Source organism: Perognathus longimembris, chromosome 27 (assembly GCF_023159225.1).
Source record: "Perognathus longimembris pacificus isolate PPM17 chromosome 27, ASM2315922v1, whole genome shotgun sequence".
Taxonomy (NCBI): Eukaryota; Metazoa; Chordata; class Mammalia; order Rodentia; family Heteromyidae; genus Perognathus; species Perognathus longimembris.
In genome coordinates, this window is record NC_063187.1 from 5,167,373 (window position 1) to 5,189,852 (window position 22,480).

General features: G+C 47.5%; 1 protein-coding gene across 2 annotated transcripts; it reads left to right on the plus strand.

The window, feature by feature from the left end:
- The first annotated feature begins 1,519 nt into the window (after positions 1–1,519).
- Positions 1,520–22,255, plus strand: Ybx3 (Y-box binding protein 3). Of its 2 annotated transcripts, XM_048335175.1 has the most exons (10): positions 1,520–1,854; positions 6,511–6,574; positions 7,448–7,481; positions 9,366–9,455; positions 11,909–12,031; positions 14,763–14,969; positions 20,182–20,279; positions 20,743–20,911; positions 21,375–21,467; positions 21,690–22,255. In XM_048335175.1, the coding sequence occupies exons 1-9, from the start codon at positions 1,620–1,622 to the stop codon at positions 21,438–21,440; spliced, it is 1,086 nt and encodes a 361-aa protein (XP_048191132.1). In that variant the 5' UTR covers positions 1,520–1,619; the 3' UTR covers positions 21,441–21,467; positions 21,690–22,255. The 2 variants fall into 2 exon arrangements, with proteins under 2 accessions (XP_048191132.1, XP_048191133.1); XM_048335176.1 differs by lacking the exon at positions 14,763–14,969 and having other exon boundaries at positions 1,525–1,854.
- Positions 22,256–22,480: the final 225 nt, after the last annotated feature.

Genomic DNA, 22,480 nt, shown 5'->3' on the forward strand with positions numbered 1-22,480 from the left:
CACATTTTTACTATTATTTTCCCCAAGAATGAATTTCTTTAAAACGTGTATGTGTGAGCTAGGACCTAGTAGTGACCCGGTAGCCAAATGAATGAATGGCTTTGCAAGAATCTGTTTGCAGAGCGTGATGGGTGTTGCTGGTCAGTGCGGAGGAGGGACGGAACTTTAAAATGGAGCTTTCGTGGAGCGGGACACATATATTTCTACTTGGCACAGCGCTTGTCGGCTGTCATTAAGGGTGAACCGACTGGGGACCATGACAAAGATGTGGCTCAAGCGCCCTAGTTCTGAGGCACACCCCCAGCCTGGGAGGACAGATCAGGTCAGCTCCCGAGGGCCATGGGTATGGATCAGGGCCTCCTATGAGGGCCACATGACAACGGGGTGACCCCTGTCTGGATGTCTCTCAGTGCTACAGCCCTCCCCAGCTTAGGGCAATGGGTGTGCGTGCAGTGGGCTCATTAGTGAATCTCTCAACATTATTTCAGCAAGTGCACGCTAACCACGCACGGCTAGCACACGTGCACATGGAAATGGCAGAGAGAAGTCTGCCTGTACAGTGGGTTTTGGGGGCTCAGGAGCTCAACTTCTCACCTGGGATCAATGATCCATCAGCTCTTTCAGGGCCCACAGCGGGGCCACAGTCTGAAGGTTTTAGTGTGCTGCGTGGCAACTGCTGTGCCAATAATGGTTTCTGGCGCTTGCTAAATAGTGAATGGCTAAATGCAAAGGGCCAAGCACAGGCTGGGGTGCTTTCCCCCCAAAGCTCAGGTGCAAGGGGGGGGGGCAACCCTTCCCCTCCCCCTCTCCTCCCCCCCCTCCTTTTCCCCTTCCCTTTCCCCTTCTCCCTCCTCTTCCCCTTCCCTTCCCCTTTCCCCCTCCCTCCTCTCCCCCTTCCCCTCCCTTCCCTTTCCTCTTCCTTTTCCCCTTCCTTCCCCACCCTTTCCTCTTTCCCCATCCCCCTTTCTCCTTTCCCATTCTGAAAGGGATCAGGGGCCTTTAAATGTCAATGAGGAGCCCTTGGCGCAAGTCAGGCCAAGTTTTCCCTCCCTCCCCCTCCTCCCCTTTCCCTCCCCTTCCCCCCTCCCTCCTCTCCCCCTTACCCTCCCTTTCCCTTCCTCTTCCTTTTCCCCTTCCTCCCCCACCCTTTCCTCTTCCCCTTTCCCATTCTGAAAGGGATCAGGCGCCTTTAAATGTCAATGAGGAGCCCTGGGCTCAAGTCAGGCCAAGTTTTCCCTCCCTCCCTCCCTTCCTCCCCCTCCTCCCCTTTCCCTTCCCCCCTCCCCTCCCCTCCCCGCCCTCCTCTCCCCTCCCCTCCCCTCCCCGTTCTCCCCCTCCCCCTCCCTCCCCTCCCCTCCCCGCCTCCCGGGCGGAGCTCGCGCGGGGCCATTTTTGGGCGCGGAGACCCAGCGCGGAGCCGCCGCCAGCGCCGCCGGAGCTCGAGCCGCCCGCCGCCCGCCCGCCGCCCGCCGCCCGCCGCCCGCCACGAGAGCGCGCCCGGCCGCCGGCCGCGAGATCCGCCCCGGGCCCGAGCGAGCGAGCGAGCGAGCCCGGCCGCCGCCCCGCAGCCGCCAACCGCCGCCAACCGCCAGGCAGGGAGGAGAGAGCGGAGCAGCGGCATGAGCGAGGCGGGCGAGGCCACCGCCGCCGCGGCCACCGCCGCCGCCAGCCTCCCGCCCGGCCCGGCCCCGGCCCCGGCCCCGGCCGCCGCCCCGGACCCCGCGCCCAAGAGCCCCGCGGCCGGCGGCGCCGCCCCGGCCCTGGCGGCCGGCAACCCCGGCGGGGACGCGGCCCCCGCAGCCCCGGGCCCCGCGGCGCCGGCCGGCGGCGAAGACGCGGAGAAGAAAGTTCTCGGTGAGTGCGGGCGGGCGGGCGGGGCGCCGACCACGTGTGCGGGCGCCGGGCCGCGGGGCCGCGGGGGCCGGGACGGAGCCGGGGCCGGGGCCGGGGAGCGGGCGGGAGAGCCGGGCCGGGAGAGGGAGCGGGTTCTCCGCCCCCGTCCCCCAGAAAGCGGGGAGGGGGCTCCCCACTCCTGCCACCCAGAAAGCGGGGGGCTCCTTATACCACCCAGAAAATGGGGAGGGGGTCCTGCCATTCACAGTGTGGGCTCCTCACTCCTGCCACCCAGAAAGTGGGGGGGGGGGTGTCCTCACTCCTGCCATCTACAAAGTGGGAGGTTCTCATTCTTACCATCCACAAGGTTGGGAGGGGGTCCTCGCTTCTGCCACCCAGAACGTGGGGGGTCCTCACTCCTGCCACCCAGAAAGTGTGTGTGGGTGGGAAGTCCTCATTCCTGCTATCTACAAAGTGGGAGGTTCTCATTCCTGCCATCCACAAGGTGGGGGGCTCCTCCTAGAAAGCGGGGGGGGTCCTCATTTCTGCCATCCACAAGGTGGGGGGTCCTCACTCCTGCCACTCAGAAAGTGGTGGAGGGGTTCTTCACTCCTGTTCCCTGGAAAGCAGATGGGGGGGACGTCTTCACCCCTGTTGCCCAGAAAGTTGGGGGGGGGGTCCTCATTCTGCCACTTAGAGAAAGCTTGGGCTTTCTTGGCCCCTGTCACCAAGAAAACGAGGGGGGGGCGGTATTTGCCACTTTTGCCTAGAAAGTGTGTGCATGTGTGTGTGTGGGAGTTCGCCCCTGACACCCAGAAACCTGGAAGGGGGTGGTGTCTTCGCTTGTCACCTAGAAAGTGTGTGTGAGGTGGTGGTTGGCCTCTGTCTCCCAGGAAGCGGGGTTCCAAGCCCCGTGGCCCAGGGCGCAGATGGAGGAGCACCTGGGCCGGGCCGGGCCGGGCCTCGGAGCCCGGGAGGACACGGGGGGGGGGGGGGCTCGGCTCCGGGTGTGGGGCAGGAGGACTCTCCCTTGGGGAGAGTTAGGGCCTGGCGGGTCGCCCTCCCCGAGGAGGAGGTTCAGGTGTCCCCGGCGGCCCGGGAAAGTCGCCATGCGCACTCACCACAGGCACCGGCGGACGGGGACGTGTTGCAATCCGTCCCCTTGGGGGGGGGGGGATAACTTGGATCTGGGTCCCTGCCCCCCCTTTGCCCACTGGTGCAAGGCCCGCCCCCCCGGGGCTTCCGATCGCCCCCCCCCGGGGGGGGTTCCCGATGCCCCCCCCTCCACCCGGGGCCAGCCCCACCCCACCCTGTCCCGGGACTGTGGGAACGCACGTGGTGTAGCAGCTGAGAAAACTTTGTCGGAAGTGGAGGTGACGTCTGTCCACAACGTGGTGACTGGGTGGGAGACAGGAAAGGGCTGCGGGGGGTGGGGGGGGTTCCCCGCAAAGCCGGGGTGGGGTGGGGTGGGGGAGGCGCGCCCAGATCCTGCAGTGCAAACAGGAAAGCGCATGGGAACCCACGTGCGCCCACCCCAGGGCTTGGGAAGCATGGGGGTGCGCCCTGATCTCCGCTCTCCCAGCCAGCCTTGTCATGGAGACCCAGGGGATAATGCGGGGGGGACCCAGCGGTGCCGCTTTTTTTCTTTTTTCTCAAGGCTCTTTAAGCGTCACCCAGCCCCTCAGAGGGGACACCAAGTGCCAGCCCCTCAGAGGGGACACCAAGAGCCCCTCCAAGCAGGTTGCTTGAACCCAGTAACTATTGCTCCGATGTTGTTCCCACCTTGTGTTTTCCGGGCGCATCCACACACGTGTTTCTCCAAAGCCACAGCGTTTAAGATGTGCTCTGAGCCCCGGAACTCCTGTCCCACCTGCTGCTTGCTCCTCCTTGGAAGCCCATGTGGTCTTTACAGAGGAAAGCCAGAGGCATGCTTAGTTCTCCCAGCTACCAACTGCCATTCTGTTTCCATCTGGAGGATTTCTTTTCTCGAGACGACATCAAGACTCAAACGGACAGTTTTCTCTGCCCAGTGTCACCTCTTGTTCTTTGCCAAGCAAACCTGTGGATGCTGTCAGGCACAGTGTTGACTGAAACTGAAATGGATGTTGCTTCTTCTTGGATTCTTTGTTTTTTTTTTGGTCAGTCCCGGGACTTGAACTCAGGGCCTGAGCACTGTCCCTGGCTTCTTTTTGCCACTTGAGCCACAGCGCCACTTCTGGCTTTTTCTGTATATGTGGTGCTGAGGAATTGAACCCAGGGCCTCATGTATACAAGGCAAGCACTCTTGTCACTAGGCCATATCCCCAGCCCAGGGGAAGTAGTTTTTATAAAGAAGCAAAACCTGCTCTTTCTTTCTTGCCTGTACTGGGGCTTGAACTCAGGGCCTCATGCTCTCAGTTGGCTCTTTTGCTCAAGACAAGTGCTCTACCACTTTAGCTACAACTCCACTTCTGGATTTTGTTGTAGTTAATTCCTGCCCCTGGCTGGCTTCAGATTTCAGCCTCCCGAGTAGCTGGGATTACTGGGATGAGCCCCTACGCTCTGGCAGCTTTCTTTCTTTCCAGTCCTGGGGCTTGAACTCAGGGCCTGACCTCTGTCCTTGAACCTCAAGGTTAGCACTTTACCACTTGAGCCACAGCACCACTTCCGCTGACAGCTTTCTTTTAAATGAGTTGATTATGGTCTTTGTGTGTTCCTCCTTACACACGTGTGTATTTGAGGTGGATTGAATGGTTTTAACATAAGAAAATAAGAATTTCTTTGGCTTTATGAAATCCCTGGACATATGACTAGAATTCACTTTTTCCCCAAGTACATTGGAAATACAGTAACCTTTGATCTGCATGGCCATTGGGCTTCAAGTCATTCATCTGCACCCCCCTATCATTAGCAATAACTTTCTAATCTGTGTTCTTTCATGGTGGTAGACAGGGGTTGAAAACAGTCTCATGCTTGTATTCCCCAAGGTCGTTAGCTTTTAGGCAAATGAAGAGAAGCACAATAAGTGTATCATTTGTAATAATCTATACCCTAGATGTATATAATTTCCCCCAAACTAGCCTCTGTACATTTGCATCTGAAACACCAACTGTTTCTTCTTTCCTTACACTGGTGGTTCTGGATTATAAACTAAAGGCATTCCTTGGAACTAGAGCTGGAGAATGCTTAGCCAATGCAGGCTACGTGAAATATCTTCACTCTCTCAAAGACAGAGTGTTTCCCTTTCTAGTAAAAGTGAAAAATCACCCTGCCCACCAGCAGAGCAAGTCTTTTTTTTTTTTTTGGGCCAGTCCTGGGCCTTGAACTCAGGGCCTGAGCACTGTCCCTGAGCTTCTTTTTGCTCAAGGCTAGCACTCTACCACTTGACCCACAGCGCCACTTCTGGCCATTTTCTACATATGTGGTGCTGGGGAATTGAACCCAGGGCTTCACGTATATGAGGTGAGCACTCTTGCCACTAGGCCATATTCCCAGCCCCACAGAGCAAGTCTTGAGTTTAAGTTTATGTTTTAAAGAGGCGAAAGAAGAAGCCTTAGCTGGATGCCTGTGGGGTAAGTCCAGCTACTTAGGAGGATGAGATCTCAAGTCGATGGCCAATTCACCACACAAAGCCAGAAGTAGAGCTGTGGCTCAAGTGGTAGATCTCCAGGCCATTAGTTCAAAAATAGGATTAAAAACAAAAAAAGCAGTCTTATTATCTGTGTTGCCACCGTTTCTGTTTTTTGATAGCTGCCTCATGTACTTTCTGGATGTATATATACATAAGCATTTCCTAAAGGTTCTAAATTTGATATTTACAATGGCTTCCAAGAATCCTATTAAGGTAAACATGAATTTGCATAAAGTTAGAATGTGTTGATTCCCCCCCCCCTTAAAGATTGTGGCATTGTGGGAAAAATAGTACTTTGCTCATGAAGAAGGTAGAGAAAGGGCTGGGGATATAGCCTAGTGGCAAGAGTGCCTGCCTCGGATACACGAGGCCCTAGGTTCGATTCCCCGGCACCACATATACAGAAAACGGCCAGAAGCGGCGCTGTGGCTCAAGTGGCAGAGTGCTAGCCTTGAGCGGGAAGAAGCCAGGGACAGTGCTCAGGCCCTGAGTCCAAGGCCCAGGACTGGCCAAAAAAAAAAAAAAAAAAAAAAGGTAGAGAAAGAAGCTAATTGTATAGCAAATAACAGGTTTGATTTCCCCCTCAATTGTAGGACTATAGGGCAAACAAACAGAGGCCCAAATTCACCATGGTTGTTTGAGTAAGGCCTGTGCAGTCATGTCTCAGGTTGGCGAGTGCAGGCTCAGTAAGAGGGCTTTGGGTTCTTTTGGCCTCACTAGCAACTGTACAAGTTGACTTTAGGCCTCTGTGCATGGGTCATTGGCAAGGAGCTACCCTGTTGGTGACTGAAGCATGTCTGATATTTTACAGTGTGAAAAGGATGTGCTAGGATTGTTACTCTGCGTTCTTCCATTGTGGCTCTCCTTTGCACTTGGAAGTTTTATTGGTTAGTACAGTATTTCCTCGCTCCATTTTCTTTTCCTGATTTCTGTTGGAGTCAAGCTATTAAGTAAGGGCTTACTGAGATGGAGTTAGAATTTATGTAATGTTGTCAGAACTTTAGTGATATGAGCATTACCTCTTTTTTTAGGCCACTCGCTAATTTATCTGCTTAATCTTATTTTAGCCACCAAAGTCCTTGGCACTGTGAAGTGGTTCAATGTCAGAAATGGATACGGATTTATAAATCGGTATGTGTATCTAAGTGTTTTAAGTGTATACATATGTTTTGCCATACTTTACTAATGGGTTGTATAAACTTGAAGGTAATCGGAGAAATTTATTCTCATTTGTAAATGACTAGTCATTAAACCTTAAGATAACACTTCCAGAATAATAATTGATACCTTCATACAATAATCATTAAAAGAAAAGAGGCTAGGAAATAAGATCAGAAATGGAAAGAGTTTCATATCCATAATTTCATAGATGGAGAAATGGACTCCTAAAATGTTTTTCAACCACTCCCCTAAGGTCACATACTAGTGAGAGTCACTGAGCTGGATCCAGAATCCAGGCCTCATCCAATTCCTGTGGGGAACTGTGTTTTCTGAAAATCACGATAACCTCAGAGCATGTAGGGCCTAGGGTGACTGCTTGCTCTTTGGACACTTGGGTTGTTTTTCTAGGATGTTTGCTGCCCTTATTCTTTTTACTTGTTGTTTCCAGTTGGGGGAGGTTAGGTAGGGTGGTAGTAGAGTTGTTTTAAGTTTCAGTGTAAGGAGAGCCTAGTTCACAGCTGTGCCCTGCCCTTCCAACTGCCTTGCTTTGCTTTTGGAGGGAGGCAAATCTAGGGCTCTGGTTACATGCCGCGTGATTTAGGAAGAGAGGAAAATAATGTTTCTGTATGTTGAATCCTGGGCTTGGATGTCAGTTCTGGGGGTGTGGAGGAAAGGCAAGTATCTTAAGGAGTTGAAAATGTTTTCATGAGGATTGATCCCGGCTAGGTGTCTGAGTTGAGAAGAAACAAAGGTTTATGTTTTGATCTAATAAAAAATTTTAAGTTTCTGCACATTCTCACTAGAAAAGTGCTGAATTATGAGTCTTTTTTTTTTCCTTACCAGGAATGACACCAAAGAAGATGTATTTGTACATCAGGTAAGAAGGATTATAAATGTTAAGTTTTCCACATGAGGAGGGAAGTCTTAAATACCTGTTTGTTCCTTTTCCAAAAGTGAGTTCTACAAATTATGCATAAACTCTGTGGGGGTCCATTTTGGGATGAGAGCTCAGGTCCACATTTTTAAGATTGGCAGATACTCCTACTATTGTATTAACTATTTTCAGTTTCATGTTTGCAGTTGAATGAAATGATGTTCAGGCTTTCAAAGTTAAAAGCCTGTTGGCCTCTTCTGTCTCCCTCTCTGTATGCATGCTTCTCCAAGGTACCTTTAGTGCTTGGTGAGATGTATAGACAAGTAGCTCCTTTCATTGGAATTTCCCCCACCGGGAAGGGGTGGTCAGAGTTTGTACGTTTGAACTAGAGAAGATTTCAAGTTCCCTCCTGATGACTGACAGATGCTTAGCACATACTTGGCCCATAGTCTCTAACAATGGAAAGCAGTATTGAAAAGGAGACGTGAAAAAGCTGGGCTCTGTGCTTAGTGTTAGCCTGGGACACTATTTCTGTATTTTGTATCCTGGATTGCTTTCTTACAAAACACATTAGAAGACCTTCTATTCTTCCCTGCTGTGCTTCTTGTACATTTATTTTTCAATGAGTTATGTGAAGTAGGTATATCATTTCAGTGTTTATACTAGTATTGTCATGCTAATGTATTCGTCCTGGGACTTTGTCTTAAGAGTGTTTTTTTTTTTTCTCTTCTGATTTTTATTCCTCTGTTTTAGGTGTGTGTGTGTGTGTGTGTGTGTGTGTGTGTGTGTGTGTTGGGATAGAAAGCTGTCTGGTTCCTATATTTCTTCTTGAGCAGACTCACTGACACTGTACCTCAATGATGGTAGTAGATTGCTTCTTCATAAGATCTGATAGTTTTAAAGTCATAACAGACTGAAAAGTGTTGTGTGGTGATAGCCCCAGGCTAGTAGGTTTTGGGGTTTCTGTGCTGTAGCTACAGGCTGATAGGTCTTGGGGAGTTGAGTTTTTGCTCCATGGCCAGCATGAGCAGCTAGCAGCTAGCTGGAGCCTGTGACCTGGTTCTAGCCCCATGAGGAGGTGTGGTGAGTCACTTCAGTGTGTTGAAGCCTGCCCAGTTAAACAGGAAAAGGGACCCAGCCTGCAGGGTGGGGCTGGCTTTGGAATGGTTGAAAGCACTGCCTGCGCATGTATCCTGTCCTGAGCTGCCTTTTCCTCTGTGGTGTGGGTGAGGTCTCTGCCCTATTGACTCACTGTGTTTTTTTTCCTTACCCCTCCTACTCAGAGAAGGGGAAGGGCTGGATTACACACACCTAATCCCTCTCTAAAGTGAAGTTGACCTAATTTCATAGAAACTCAGCCCTTTTAACTGTTTAAGAGTCGCAGCCAAAGATATGGAAGTTTGTTGCAACTGTGATTTGTCTCTTCTTTGATTGAAAACTGAAAAGTGTGCCTGTAATCGTAGCTACTCTGGAGCTGAGATCGGAAGCTTGAGGTTCAAAGCCAGCCCAGGCAGAAAGTCTGAGACTCTTTACCTCCAATTAAGCACCAAAAAGCTGAAAGTAATTCAGTGCCTCTTCAGTAAGGCTGGAAAATAACTTCATGGTATCTTACACAGAAACACAAGCATACGTTTCTGGTGAAGCTGCTTTGCAGACCAGAAAAACTACTAACTTCTAAAGAATTTATAAAGTATTTGGTCTTAGAGTTTTTTAAATTGATTTTTGGAGATGGATGTTAGTGGGAGAATTATACATTTAAGTATGAACACATGATTTCTTTAAGTGGACTCGAGTAAACTGGAAAGTCATAACTGTTTTTTGATGGTTTTGTACAATAGCATTGCAATAGAATAGAATCAAGTAGAATCTTGTGTGTTTTCTTGACAGACAGCCATCAAGAAGAATAATCCACGGAAATACCTGCGCAGCGTTGGGGATGGAGAAACGGTGGAGTTTGATGTGGTTGAAGGAGAAAAGGTAAGCAACGGGGTGCGGGTAACCATCCTAGCATCAGTGTTTTGCATAGTAAACGATTTCCAGCCCCTTCCAAATTATACCTTCATTTTAGGATTTTTTTTTTTTAGGAAAGGAGAAAGTGGTTTTGCATTTATCTTTGTTTTTTTTTTTTTTTTTTTTTGGCCAGTCCTGGGCCTTGGACTCAGGGCCTGAGCACTGTCCCTGGCTTCCTTTTTGCTCAAGGCTAGCACTCTGCCACTTGAGCCACAGCGCCACTTCTGGCCGTTTTCTGTATATGTGGTGCTGGGGAATCGAACCCAGGGCCTCATGTATACGAGGCAAGCTCTCTCGCCACTAGGCTATATCCCCAGCCCCTTATCTTTGTTTTTGTGAAGTTGCCGGAGCTTGAATTTGGCCAATTGCTCTTGCTCAGCAGAAATATGATTATTGAGTGCTATTATAAACATCTTTAGTATATTAAATGAAACTTTGTTGATGGAATTGAGATTTTTCACTCAGGGCCTCTTAATACTGGGTAGGTGTTCTACCATTTGAGGCACACTCCAGCCCCAAATGTTTTCAACTTCTCATTTCATAAAATAACTATTCACTGCTGAAGAAATATGCTAGTGTTTTCTGGCATTAAAAAATGGATTAACACTATTTGTGGACAAAATAGTTCTTTTTCTTTCTTCCTCTCTTTTTTCATTTCCCTGTCCCCTTCTTCCCTTTCTTGTCCTTCTTCCCTTTCACTTTCTTCTTGGTTTTTGAAGGTTAGGCCTTAAGCTTGTGATCCTCAGAGGATGGGAATATGGCCTAGTGGTAGAGTGCTTGCCTCGTGAACATGAAGCACTGGATTTGATTCCTCAGCACCACATCTATAGAAAAGGCCAGAAGAGGCAATGCACAGATCCTGTTGCTTATGTAGCTCATTGTCAGGGGCCTTGAAGACAGCTTTCCAATGGACACATCATGCCTCTGAACTGAACTCACATTGAGTTCCATTCTAGACTCCAGACAGGAAGTCAGGGTGCCCTTGGGAAGCCCCAGGGTTCACCTTGGCCAGCTCCTCTGGACCACCTGTACCAAGCTGCAGAATGAGACACACGTGACTGGAGCTAAGTTCAGGTTCTCCAGCCACCTCAGTCACTAGGGTGCTGATGAGTCTGAGGACAGGGTAGAAGCGACATGGCTCTCTCCATCCCTATGGGGTCAGACGCCACCTCAGCTACGATCCCCCTAGACAAGATTCAGCCCTGTGCCCTGTAATAAGGCCACTGTGCCACTCCCCCTTAAACACACTAATAGATGCTAGGTCTGGGCTCCCTACCAACCATACACAAAGCAATTAGACTGATTTGCAAGCATTTCTGCCTACAGGCAACGAAGACTTACTTTCCCTGGAAGAGGATTCATATTTGACCATTGCTTTCTCTCTTGGGCTTGGGTTTTAGAAATGGAATTTATCTAAATAAACTTAGAACTTTGATTCAGCCCATGGCAGGTAACCATGGCAGCTTAAATTTTACCTCCGTCTTCCCTCTGTGGCTCTTCTATTTCACAGTCCTGATTCCTACGGCTCTCAAACTCTCCTAAGACAAAAATGCTTGCTCTATGTTATATATGGATGTATCCTGAAACTTAAGTGGTTGCCCCACCAGTTTGACTGACAGGGTATCTGGCAAATCCCCTGGAATTTCACATCAGTTTACCAGTAAGTTTTTTCTCCAGTAATCTGTGGCAACCCATCCAGCTCTTAAAATATTCATTTTTTTTCCAAGCTGTTTCGACTTTTGCATGTTTCTAGAATTCAAACTTTGACAAATCGATCCATATTCTTTCTGAATTCCCTTTGTCACTGTTTATAAGGCTGTCACTGAAACATTATTTATTTGTCCCTCTCTCTAAGGGGTCCTAAGTGTGTACCGGTAATAATAATAGGAAGGCCTAAAGAAGGACTGCAAAGTGCTTTCTAAATTAAAACAAAGTGTGCTTCTAAATTAAGGGCTCTTTGTTTGCTGTTGCTGCCAAGGTGAGAGAAGTTTCCTCCCCTCTCACGTGGGATGGGAGAGGCGCCCTCCTTCCTCTCTGACAGAGAGCTAGACAGCGCCATGAGGCTCATGAGTGGAGACTCCTGGTACCTAGGGTGGCACGGATGTCAGCATATTCTTCCCTTTTGGTTGTGTCCCATCAGGGAACATTCTCCTACGTCTCACATTGCTTCTACTTAGGCAGCTGTGTTTTCTTTGCTACTTTATGTTCTTGAACTTGGCCAACCATGCAAGCAGGCATAGTTTAGCCAACTGCAGACCTGTACATCAGAGCATCAAGCACCTTCAGCACCTAGGTGAAACTTGAGCCCATGTTTGAGAGTCCTTAGTCCCTCCACATTGTAGCCGGCCAGGGGCTCTTTTGCAGAGAGTGAGTTTGGTTTCTTGACAATGTGGAGGTTCTGTGTTTGTTTTCCTTCTCAGGGTGCTGAAGCAGCCAACGTGACTGGCCCAGACGGAGTTCCTGTGGAAGGGAGTCGCTACGCTGCTGACCGGCGCCGTTACAGACGCGGCTACTACGGCAGACGCCGCGGGCCTCCCCGTAACGTAGGTTGTCCTTGTGCCTGACCAGTGATGGGAAGATTCCTCCTGGCTAATAGTAAATGCAGGTCTTAACAGGATCAGAGACATAAGCACACCTAGAGATACTCAGTCTGGAGATAGGACAAGAGATTTTGGGGGGTGGGGGTGGGGAAAGAAGGGGTTGGGCAGCATTTAGTGCCAGAATTTATCCATAGCTACCAGTCTCATTGGAAACTTGCCCCTTTCTGCAAATAACGGAAGTGTAGTCATTCCTTGGTGATAAGAAAAAAAAAATGAGGAAAAACTTGACACAGGCAGTACAGCTGTTGGTCACAAAAGTAGTAAATAATGTAGCCATTTCATGTAGCATAGCATTTTGCTGTGATTTCTAAAGAAGCAACAAATAAGTACAGATGTTTTCTTTAGACTGGTCACAGTTCAGAGGAAAAGAAGTGTATAAACCCATCTCACTAGAAGTTAGACTCAATTTAAAGGCTCTTAGAAATACAAGTAGGGATCAACACCATCGAGTACTAATGTGCGCACATATAACATGCAAATAACCTGAGCGAGCTTAGCAGAATGAAATACCTGCAGTCATTCCTTCCTGTGGTCTCTGTTTCAGTAACACACACGTCTCTCCTAACTAATTTAGTGTGCTTTTGCTCTTTATTCTCTCACCCTTACATCCTGTCTGAAGTGGCTTTATCATATTTCCTAGTGCATCTCATCTGCTTCTGTATTTTTCTAACCCTTGTTTTAATTGCCATATTTGGTTTATTTTAATTAATAAGCCACGAGGGGTCGGAATTAGGAGTGAGCTACTGTAGCAAACTTACTACATTATCTTATTTGATAAATTCTGTTAATGTCATTTCATTAACTTTTAGGTTCATTCTCATTCTCAGAGATCTAGGTGTGACCACTTTGAATTCTTGGTCAAGAACAAAAAGTGATAGAAAAATCTTTGAATTTTTCTAGGAGACTCCCCCCCCCCCCCCCCGAAATGGAAACAGTATTTAGGAAAAACAATGTCACAATTGTGGAAGTGCATAGTGGGTGTCTTTTGTATCTCACAAGTACAGTCACCACCAGAGGTGCCATTACAATTGTCTCACAAAGTTGTTTATGAAAGATTTGGCTGTGTAAAGTGGAAGAGAGGCATTCCTTCACAACATTGGTTCTTAGAGTTAATATCATGGTGACTATTTGCTGTAGAAATATATATTTTATCGCAATGAATTGTTTCTTGATCCTGGTTTTTTTTTTTTTTGGCCAGTCCTGGGCCTTGGACTCAGGGCCTGAGTACTGTCCCTGGCTTCTTCCCGCTCAAGGCTAGCAGCACTCTGCCACTTGAGCCACAGCGCCGCTTCTGGCCGTTTTCTGTATATGTGGTGCTGGGGAATCGAACCTAGGGCCTCGTGTATCTGAGGCAGGCACTCTTGCCACTAGGCTATATCCCCAGCCCCTTGATCCTGGTTTTACATAGAGTAGAATGGCTTGATTTTTCTTGCAATTTGAATAGTTGAGTGTCTCTCCAAGTGAGGCTTTTTCTACTGGGGAATTGAATTTTGCATGTGGGTCATTCACCACAAGAAGTGAGTCCTTAATCTTGTAGTAGTTTCTAAGGTATTCATTGAAAACTTACGGTTAGTTTTCATAAATAATACTGTTTAGCTCTCTCCCTGTATGAAGTGGGTTCTGAAATCATGAGGTCCTTGAGTGGTGGCTGGTGGCCACATTTGTTAAAATATAAAATGACAATATGTGAAGTAGTAGGAAATTATAGCAAATGAGTCATTAATTTTATTTGCTAGTTAAGTCTCCAGTTAGAAATGGTTAGTATTAGGGCTTACTACTGTTAAAGCCCAATCAAAACTTTATTTCTAAACATAGAAAAAGAATCATGAAATAGCTTAGTGGTTCTCTAGGTTTTTGGTTTTGGACCCATTTGTCTGTGTAGATACTACTGCAGACTCTAGAATTTTTATGTCTGTTCATACTGAGGGTTGTATGAGAAATTAGCCCATTACTTGGTCATTTAAATAACATCAACATTCTTACATTGAGTGAGTAGAGTTGTGCTGCATTATACTTTTGTAGGTTTTTCTCTGGTGCGTGGTTACACAGGCCATGGCTGGATTCTCTGGTGTGCGATTTCATAGATCATGGCTGGATTTCCCCTCTGGTTCTGGTGCGTGGTTCCATAGGCAATGGCTGGATTTTCTTTGGGTTTTGTGTGGGGGCTGCACGTCATTGTCCACAGGAAAGCTGACCCCAGGCTCACCAGTGATGAGGAAGAAGGCAAACATGGCTCAGTGTCATTATGAGGATCTTTGGCTTTGTGGAGGTCCTGGAGACTGGGGGCTATAGCCAGAAGCCATTTAGGTCCCTTGCGCTCACAGTGTCATGAAGTACATCTTTCTCTAGGTAGTGTCCTGGCCTTGCCCAGTGGGTAAATGCTGGGAGACACATCGATGGAGGTCACGTCATAGTCCTCGTTCTAATTAGATGACACTTAAATTTGCTATAGTTTGATTGCTCCTGCTCTTCTGCTTCTTGATGTTTTCTCTGCATAGATCTAATTTATCCCAGGCGATCTGGGGGTAAACGCCTTTTGTCTGCCAATAACCGACTGCCCTGGGAAGTTTTTTTCATTTTGCTTTTCTTTTGGCGACACCTCCTGCTAAGGGGTTTCCTGGGGTTCTGTCCTTGCTGGAACTCGGCCTGAATCTCTGTTTGTTTGCTTCGCTAGTACGCTGGGGAGGAGGAGGAGGAAGGGAGCGGCAGCAGTGAAGGATTTGAGCCCCCGGCCGCTGAGGGTCAATTCTCGGGGGCGCGGAGCCAGCTGCGCCGCCCCCAGTACCGCCCGCAGTACCGGCAGCGGCGCTTCCCGCCGTACCACGTGGGACAGGCCTTTGACCGGCGCGTGCGGGGCTTTCCCCACCCCAACCGAATGCAGGTAAAGGTGCACCTGGACCTCCATCCTTCTGCCTCCTCCTCCTCCTCTTCCTCCTCTTCCTCCTCCAGCTCCATCCAGCTGCTAGAACTAACACCCGGCTTGCAGCTTGCCCATGCCACTCGAGAGGAGTCATTCCAGAAAGGGCTCCTGGCCACACCCATGACAGGGGAGCCCCCCCCCCCCCCCTTTTAGAGAAGAATGAGAAAAATGGAGGCAGGTGGTGTAGGTACCAGAGTGGTGGGAATAGGGTCTGGATTTGAATCCCATCTCCGCCAGTTAGCTATGAAGTCTGGAGAGCAACTGGAAGTTTTAGTGAGCCTTAAGCTGTTCATTTTCTACCTGGAGGCATTAGATACCGATACCAAAAGTTAAACAGAAAGGGTATAATAACGTAGAAAACACATACAAAGTACCAAATCAGATGAGAGTGCTGGCTTTTCAGGGAAAACTAACGGAATAGAGATGGGGAAAATATTAGTAGAGCTTTTGTGAATTTGTTGTTTGTTAATGAGCCTTGAACCAACTCTTTAGTTTGCAGAAACTTGGAAAGTTGGGTGGGGGAAGCTACAAGTTTTTCTTTCTCTGTGTCCCTGGGCTCTTCCCCCACCCGCCCCATAATGCGTAATGTGTGGACTGGGCATTATGTCCAGCCTGTTGTTTGTGACACTTCTCCTGACCCTTTGTGCATGGCTGTGCTCTTTCTGCATTGCTTGTTTTCTCCCTTGGACGCAACAGCTGCCCCTGACAAATGCACTAAGAATAGCAAGTCGTGTTCACATGTATGGAGACCTTGGGTACGTGAGACTTAGTAGGTTCTAGGAAGTCTAGACATGAACACGTGGGATTGTAATGCACATTTATTTTTAATGCCTTCGTATTGCCTTTCTTTGATAATTACTCTCACGATTTAGTTTTTTTTTCTTTTTTTATACATTCTGTTTCTGACAAGAGTGTAATTTCACCTTAGGAATTTCAGAAACTACACAAAAGAATTTTGAACATGTGGGTTTTATTTTTAATTCAGGCTGATCTTAGCACACTCCCCCCCCCGCCAATTCCATGTTGGAAGTTAAAAAAACGGATCTCAGATTGCTTTAACTTTCCCTTACAATTTTCTAAGACATACTATCATGTTTTCATGTATCTGGTGATTTAAAGTCTCCTTGAAGCAAATGTTAAATTTTCTTTTTGTAACAAGGTAGCTTTAAGGTTCAGTGTGTTGTCTTTGAAAAGTGTATGATGTGCCCTTTAGGATGGTTAAAAGCTGTCGAGATGAAATAGAAAAGTTCTATTTTCTTCTGTATCCCACTGGCTGCAGTGCCAGGCAGTTGTGTGAGGCAGTCGTGTGTTGTGTTGTTTTTTAAGACAAAGTAGTAAGATAGGTCAGTTATGGAATGATTTTCATTTTAAAATGTGTGTGTGTGTGTAGCCACTCCTGAGCTGCTAGCAATCATTTATCATCTTTGAGAAGAGAATTTTTTTTTTTTTTCTCCAGTCCTGGGCCTTGGACTCAGGGCTTGAGCACTGTCCCTGGCTTCTTTTTGCTCAAGGCTAGCACTCTGCCACTTGAGCCACAGCGCCACTTCTGGCCATTTTCTATATATGTGGTGCTTGGGAATCGAACCCAGGGCTTCATGTATACGAGGCGAGCACTCTTGCCACTAGGCCACATTCCCAGCCCGAGAAGAGAATTCTTGAACAGAGCCACAATGTTTGACATCTCCCAAGTGGCAGATGTCTGAACTTCATGTTACCTCATTCTTTCTGCAGCCTTTGAAATCAGCAGTGTTTTAACACTTAGTAACTTTCACCTACGTGACTATGGACAAGTGGCAGAGCGTGATTTACATTGTTTATCGTCTTCTCTCCATGTAGTAGAGGTTGGAAGGGTCCGAGTGCTGGGGCAGGCCACTCTCTGTGATTGTAGGGGTCACGAATGCCTGTGAATGAAAGTCGTGAGGCCCTTAGCTTTGCTCCGGGTGTGATGAGCCAGGCGAGGATTCTGAAGAGAAAGGAGCACATTTAGAAGGTTGTTGTTTTGGGGACCACAGTGGAGTGGGGAGAGAGGCCACTTGCTTCCCAGTGGGCAGATGACCAGGGCTGGATTGCAGTGCTGACAGAGGGAGGGAGGTGAGGGCGAGCTGAGCAGTCAGGGTGGAAAATATTTTAAACACAGAGGTACCCGCTCTGGATATGTGGCGTATGCAGGAAGCAGCACATCCGAAAGTTTGGGTTTGGGGAACGATGTTTTGAGTTGCGTGGATTTTTCCGGATTAAGAAGTGACTAAAACAAAGCAGAGGTGAAGAGCTGCTAGATGAAGGAGGAAGGTATGGTTCCTCTAAGTGACGCTGAGAAGAGACCAAAAGGAAGCAGAGGTGCAGGTTTTGAAGAGACACTACTGAGAGACATAGGGCCTGGGATGAGATAAACTGAGTGTGTGCCAGTAAAAATTAAATTATAGATAGAACTCACTTCTGGGATGTAAACATTTTAAAAACTGAGGAGACCAGGAGGCACCGGCTAGAGACCTTGGGAAGGGACAGGCTGAGAGAAAGTATTTCAGGAAGGAACTGTGTTCAGTGCTGTCAATCGCTGGAGGCAGTTATGCTAAGAACTGGTTGTGGTTTGTTGAGGACAAAAGTGAGAGTGAATGGGTGGACTAGTTTCCTTTGAGGTGGTTTCTTTGTGATGTGACAATGGGTTTCTTTCATTTGTGTATCTGTAAAAGAACTCAAAACAATGCCATGGCTTGGGGAAAATTTGGGATCAGGGCCTGTAAGGGAGGCAAAGGTCTGTGTACACACCTACCGTCAGCCTACAGACATGTGCACAGACACATTTATACGAGTAACTGCATGTGAGCATTTTCTTAGTTTTGTCAAAGCAAGGATATCCAGATGACATTGAGTGCACCCAGCCAGCTCCCAGTTTTCGAATATGAAGTGCTGTGATACATTGGAAAAATGGCCCTCTGTGGAGCTGACTGATTTTCTTTGAGCTTGGGCAGAGAAAGTAGGAGCCTGGAATATCTTGTCCCAGAAGGTGAATATTCAAAAGAATATTGGAGACCTGTAAAGAAGACACAGGGTTCTTCTTCTTGGCCAGTAATGGCGGCCACAGATTGTCACTCAATAAGATAGAAAGCCAGCAGTCTACACCTGTAAATTAGTATATGTCTGTACTGAAAAGTGTAACGGGGTGCAGGATTTCCGCAGCCTTCAAAAGCACTTCTTATAGAGTACTAGTTAATTACAAAGGAGTCAACTTCGAGGAGCTCCTGCTGGCATCTCCTACCGGAGGGCACAGCAGTGATGTGAACTGAAGCCATGTGCCACAGAGCCGACACAGGAGGGGAATGCCTGTGAATGCCGTGTGCCCTGCTATTGAAGATGAAGGACCCACGTGGCCTCAGGAGGAATCCACAAAACGACCCAGATTGTGGTACACCCCACAAACGAGTGGACCTGGATGTTCTCCTTGTCACGTCAAGATCATGAAAGCAAAGTAAAGATGGATGAAACACTCCAGCCCCGAAGAGATAGGAGGACATTCAGCGCATGTCCACGTGTGTCTTCTCACCTCCGTGTGGTCTGCAGATTGGACTCTGTCTCTTAACTCCTCTGTAAGTTTGATGATTTCTAAGGACAAGAGAACTGTGGCTGCTCTCTGGTCGTGGTTAGAGCCTGCAATGAAGGCCTGGAGCAAGCAAGCTGAGATCCATGGTGAAAGAGGAGGAGACAAATGGAGTGAGAACAGACTAAGTAGCAAGAAAGACTGGAAACGTCATTTTTGGTTTTGTGCATGAGCTGAGAGGAGAGTAGAAAATCAAAGTATATGCAGTTGGGTTGATAAGCTTGATGGAACAATGTAGATTGTCTTCTGACTCTCACTGAAATACAGAATTGTAATGAAATTCTTTATTGGGAAGAATTTCCTGGAGATTTAGTTTCAAGAAAGAACTTGGGGTACACTTATACTGTTAACGTCTCTCAGATCTTAGCAGTGGGCTTTATTTCTAGCTCTTTCTCTGAAAATTTACCAGCAAGTTCATTTGATTCCCCCACATTATAAGTTTATCACCAAGATATCCCTGATGCAAATATGAAAAAACTGAAAGGAAGAAATCGGATTAAGTCATAGTCAAGATATTCATTGGCTATCTAGTGTAATTTGTGGTGTCGATGGAACGCAGGGGCTGGCATGCCGTCAACCTCTGAGTTACATCAACAGCCCATGGTTCAGATTTGGTTCAGTGTTGGTAAGATGTTCAGTGTTGCGGAGGAGGGAAAATCAGATTGCAGAATTGATGTGTCGCGGAATGTATTGAAAATGTCCCAGTGCCCAAATGTACTACAGTCCTTTGTATGAAACATGGTCTTTCAAGAGGAGAAAATGTTGGATTTCAAAATAAACTTTGGGGCTCTGGGGGATAGGTGAAAAACTGAATTCTCTTCTTCCCTTTTCCTGTTTGTAAACTTCTAACCACTCAATCAGTAGTTCACTGTAATGGAGCATACTCTTTTGCTGTTTAAAAAGGAGTTCTAAGGTGGGCACTGCTTGCTTATGCCTATAATTGTAGGTACTCAGGAGGCTGAGTTCTGAGGATTGAGATTTGAAGCCAGCCCCGACAACAAGAAAGTCTGTGAGACTGTTTTACCTCCAAATCATCAGTAAAAGTCTGGAAATGGAGTGGTAGAGCACCACCAACCTTGAGTGAAAAAGCTAAGAGCACTAAGGCTCTGAGTTCAAGCCTCAGGACTAGCACCAACAAAATTAAGCATAAAAAGTCAGTCCTAGAGGTCAGGCATGGTGAACTTGTATCTATAATCTCAGATTCTCAGGAGGCTGAGATCCAAAGTATTGTGATTAAAGGACAAGTCAGCTACCCCCCCCCACCCCCAGAACCGTACCCAAAACAACCATTTTAGTCAACAGCTAGGCCTAGTGGCATGCATTTGTCAGGTAGGTAGGAAGATTATCGTCCAGGCTAGCCTCTGCAGAAACATGAGACCATATCTGAAAAATAAGCCATGAGGGCCGTAGGCACAGCTCAAGTGGTAGAATACCTGCCTAACAAGCTTGAGGTCTGAGTTCAAACCTCAGCACTGGTGTGTGTGTGTGTGTGTGTGTGTGTACACACACAGTTGTGTTCTCTGATCCTATTACACCACAGGCTGTGACACTCATTCTTCTGCTCTCACGCCCATTTAGGCTGGTGAGATTGGAGAGATGAAGGATGGAGTCCCTGAGGGAGCTCAGCTTCCAGGACCAGTTCATCGAAACCCCACATACCGCCCGAGGTACCGTAGGTATGTGGCTTTTCTACAAAGTAATGGCCAGTGGAAGGCCTTGAGCACTGATAAAATGGATGGCAGTGCTGTGTGTCTGTTTTCTTTACCTCTTACACACACACACACACACACACACACACACACACAGAGTTAGAAGAAGATGTGACTGGTCTGACCACATGCCTTAAACATTTGTCTGTGACACATTTTCAGATGCTGGTATAACATTTTCTTGTTCTTGACAACTAGACTATTGCATTATACCTGTACCAAACCATTATTTATATTCTGCAGCTTGCATGTGATGTAAATTAATACGTTATTTTAGAGTGTATACAAAAAGGTGTGCAAATAAGAGGAAAATGATGGTGAAATGAGGCTTTTTTCCATTTGCAGTACTACCCTGTAAATACTTCCTTCAATAGGTAAGGGTGGCACAAGTCCCTGTGTCCCTGCATTTGCTCTGTGTTTCATGCTCTAGGGGTCCTCCCCGCCCCCGACCTGCGCCAGCTGTTGGAGAGGCTGAAGATAAAGAGAACCAACAAGCGGCCAATGGCCCAAACCAGCCATCTGCTCGCCACGGATACCGGCGCCCCTACAACTACCGCCGCCGCCCTCGTCCTCCTAATGCTCCACAGGATGGCAAAGAGGTAAAGCCGCCAGCCCGGTCACGAGGGCGGGGTCGGGTCATTCTTCACCAGAGCACACCTCAGAGGTTCTTCTCTCTGATAACCTGACACACAGCAGATACAGCCCTTCTCTTTGGGTCACAGTTTAGGGAATGGCTTGTAAATAACAAGCCAACAGGTTTAATTCCATTAATTGACATTCCCTGAACAAATGAATCATGTTAATGGGAACTCAGAGCTCATTTGGGTCTCTCTTGACAAGGAAGACATTTCCACAGAGAGGGAGTTGAAAGCATTTTTACATCAGAGACGGTATGGTTGGTAGTGGTCTTTGGCAAGTCCTCTGGAAAGTCCTGTGGCTTACACAGAATGTTAGGAAAGTGGAGGTGATGCATGGCCGCTTGCCTTCAGAGGTATGGAAACAGACCCGTCAGGCCCTTTGGTTGTAAACTCTGCCCCCTCACTGTTTGGTTCTGTGTTGTAGACCAAGGCAGGTGAAGCACCAGCTGAGAACCCCGCTCTGGCCCCGGAGCAGAGCAGTGCCGAGTGACACCGCGCCCCAGGCACCACCCATCGGGTAAGAGCCCGGGTCCGCACTGCCCATGTGGCACAAGTTACTCTCACTGTCCTTGTGATTCACATACACAAGTCCCTTGTGGGATTCCGGGACACATTTTTGGTGCTTTGTTCTCTGTGGGATTGGCATTACTGGAATACATTTTGGGTTGTGAACATTGCAGGACAAAATTGATGATGACAGATTCCTATTAAAAAACAAGTTTGATTTAATTTTTCCCAGGTGACCTAAAGAATTAATGACCATTCAGAAATAAAGCACACCTACGACGTTACCAACACCAAAGAAACAGCTAAGCAATAAAGCCAACGACTAACCAAGATGTGGACATTTGAATGTTTGCTATTATTCTTTTGTGAAACTAACAACTCCAAAAGGAAAATGTCAGCAATTTTTCCTGCAAGCTGCAGTCCGGGAATGCCTGCACAGAATGCAAGAGAGCACCCTCCCCAGTTTCAACAACCACTAGGTTTCTATTTTTTTTCCTGGTTTTTACTGTTTTGGTACTATGAATTGAAAGAAGAAATATTAATACCACATGGGGAGAACCCCTACCAAAGAAATCTGAAATATATAGTAAATGCTTTTTTTTTCTCCTTTTTTGTTCATTTTGGATGCTGGTGCTAAACTTCCAAGTGTCATGATTTAAAAAAAGAAATTTTATGCCCTTATTTATTTCTACAGTGAGGGGAGGATCACAATTTTTGATTTCTTAAATAACTCTCTTTGAAAATGTGCAGTAAGAAGTTCCTCAAAAATAAAATTGTTGCCCTTCAAAGGACAAAGTATCTCGCCTGGAGTATGTTTTCCTGTGTTAGCATGCTCCCCTCCCCAGCTTCATTTTACTTGCTTCATCACATGGGCTCAAGATAACAGAAAACGGGACTGGTTTTGAAATGTGCAGCTGGGAATGAGCGGTTTGTCTGAGTTGAGTATCAGGCACAAGTGGTTGGCTGTTTTGCAACTTTTTAGTAATCTTCACTGAGGCTCTCTGAGGTCCTTCCTCAGCCTAA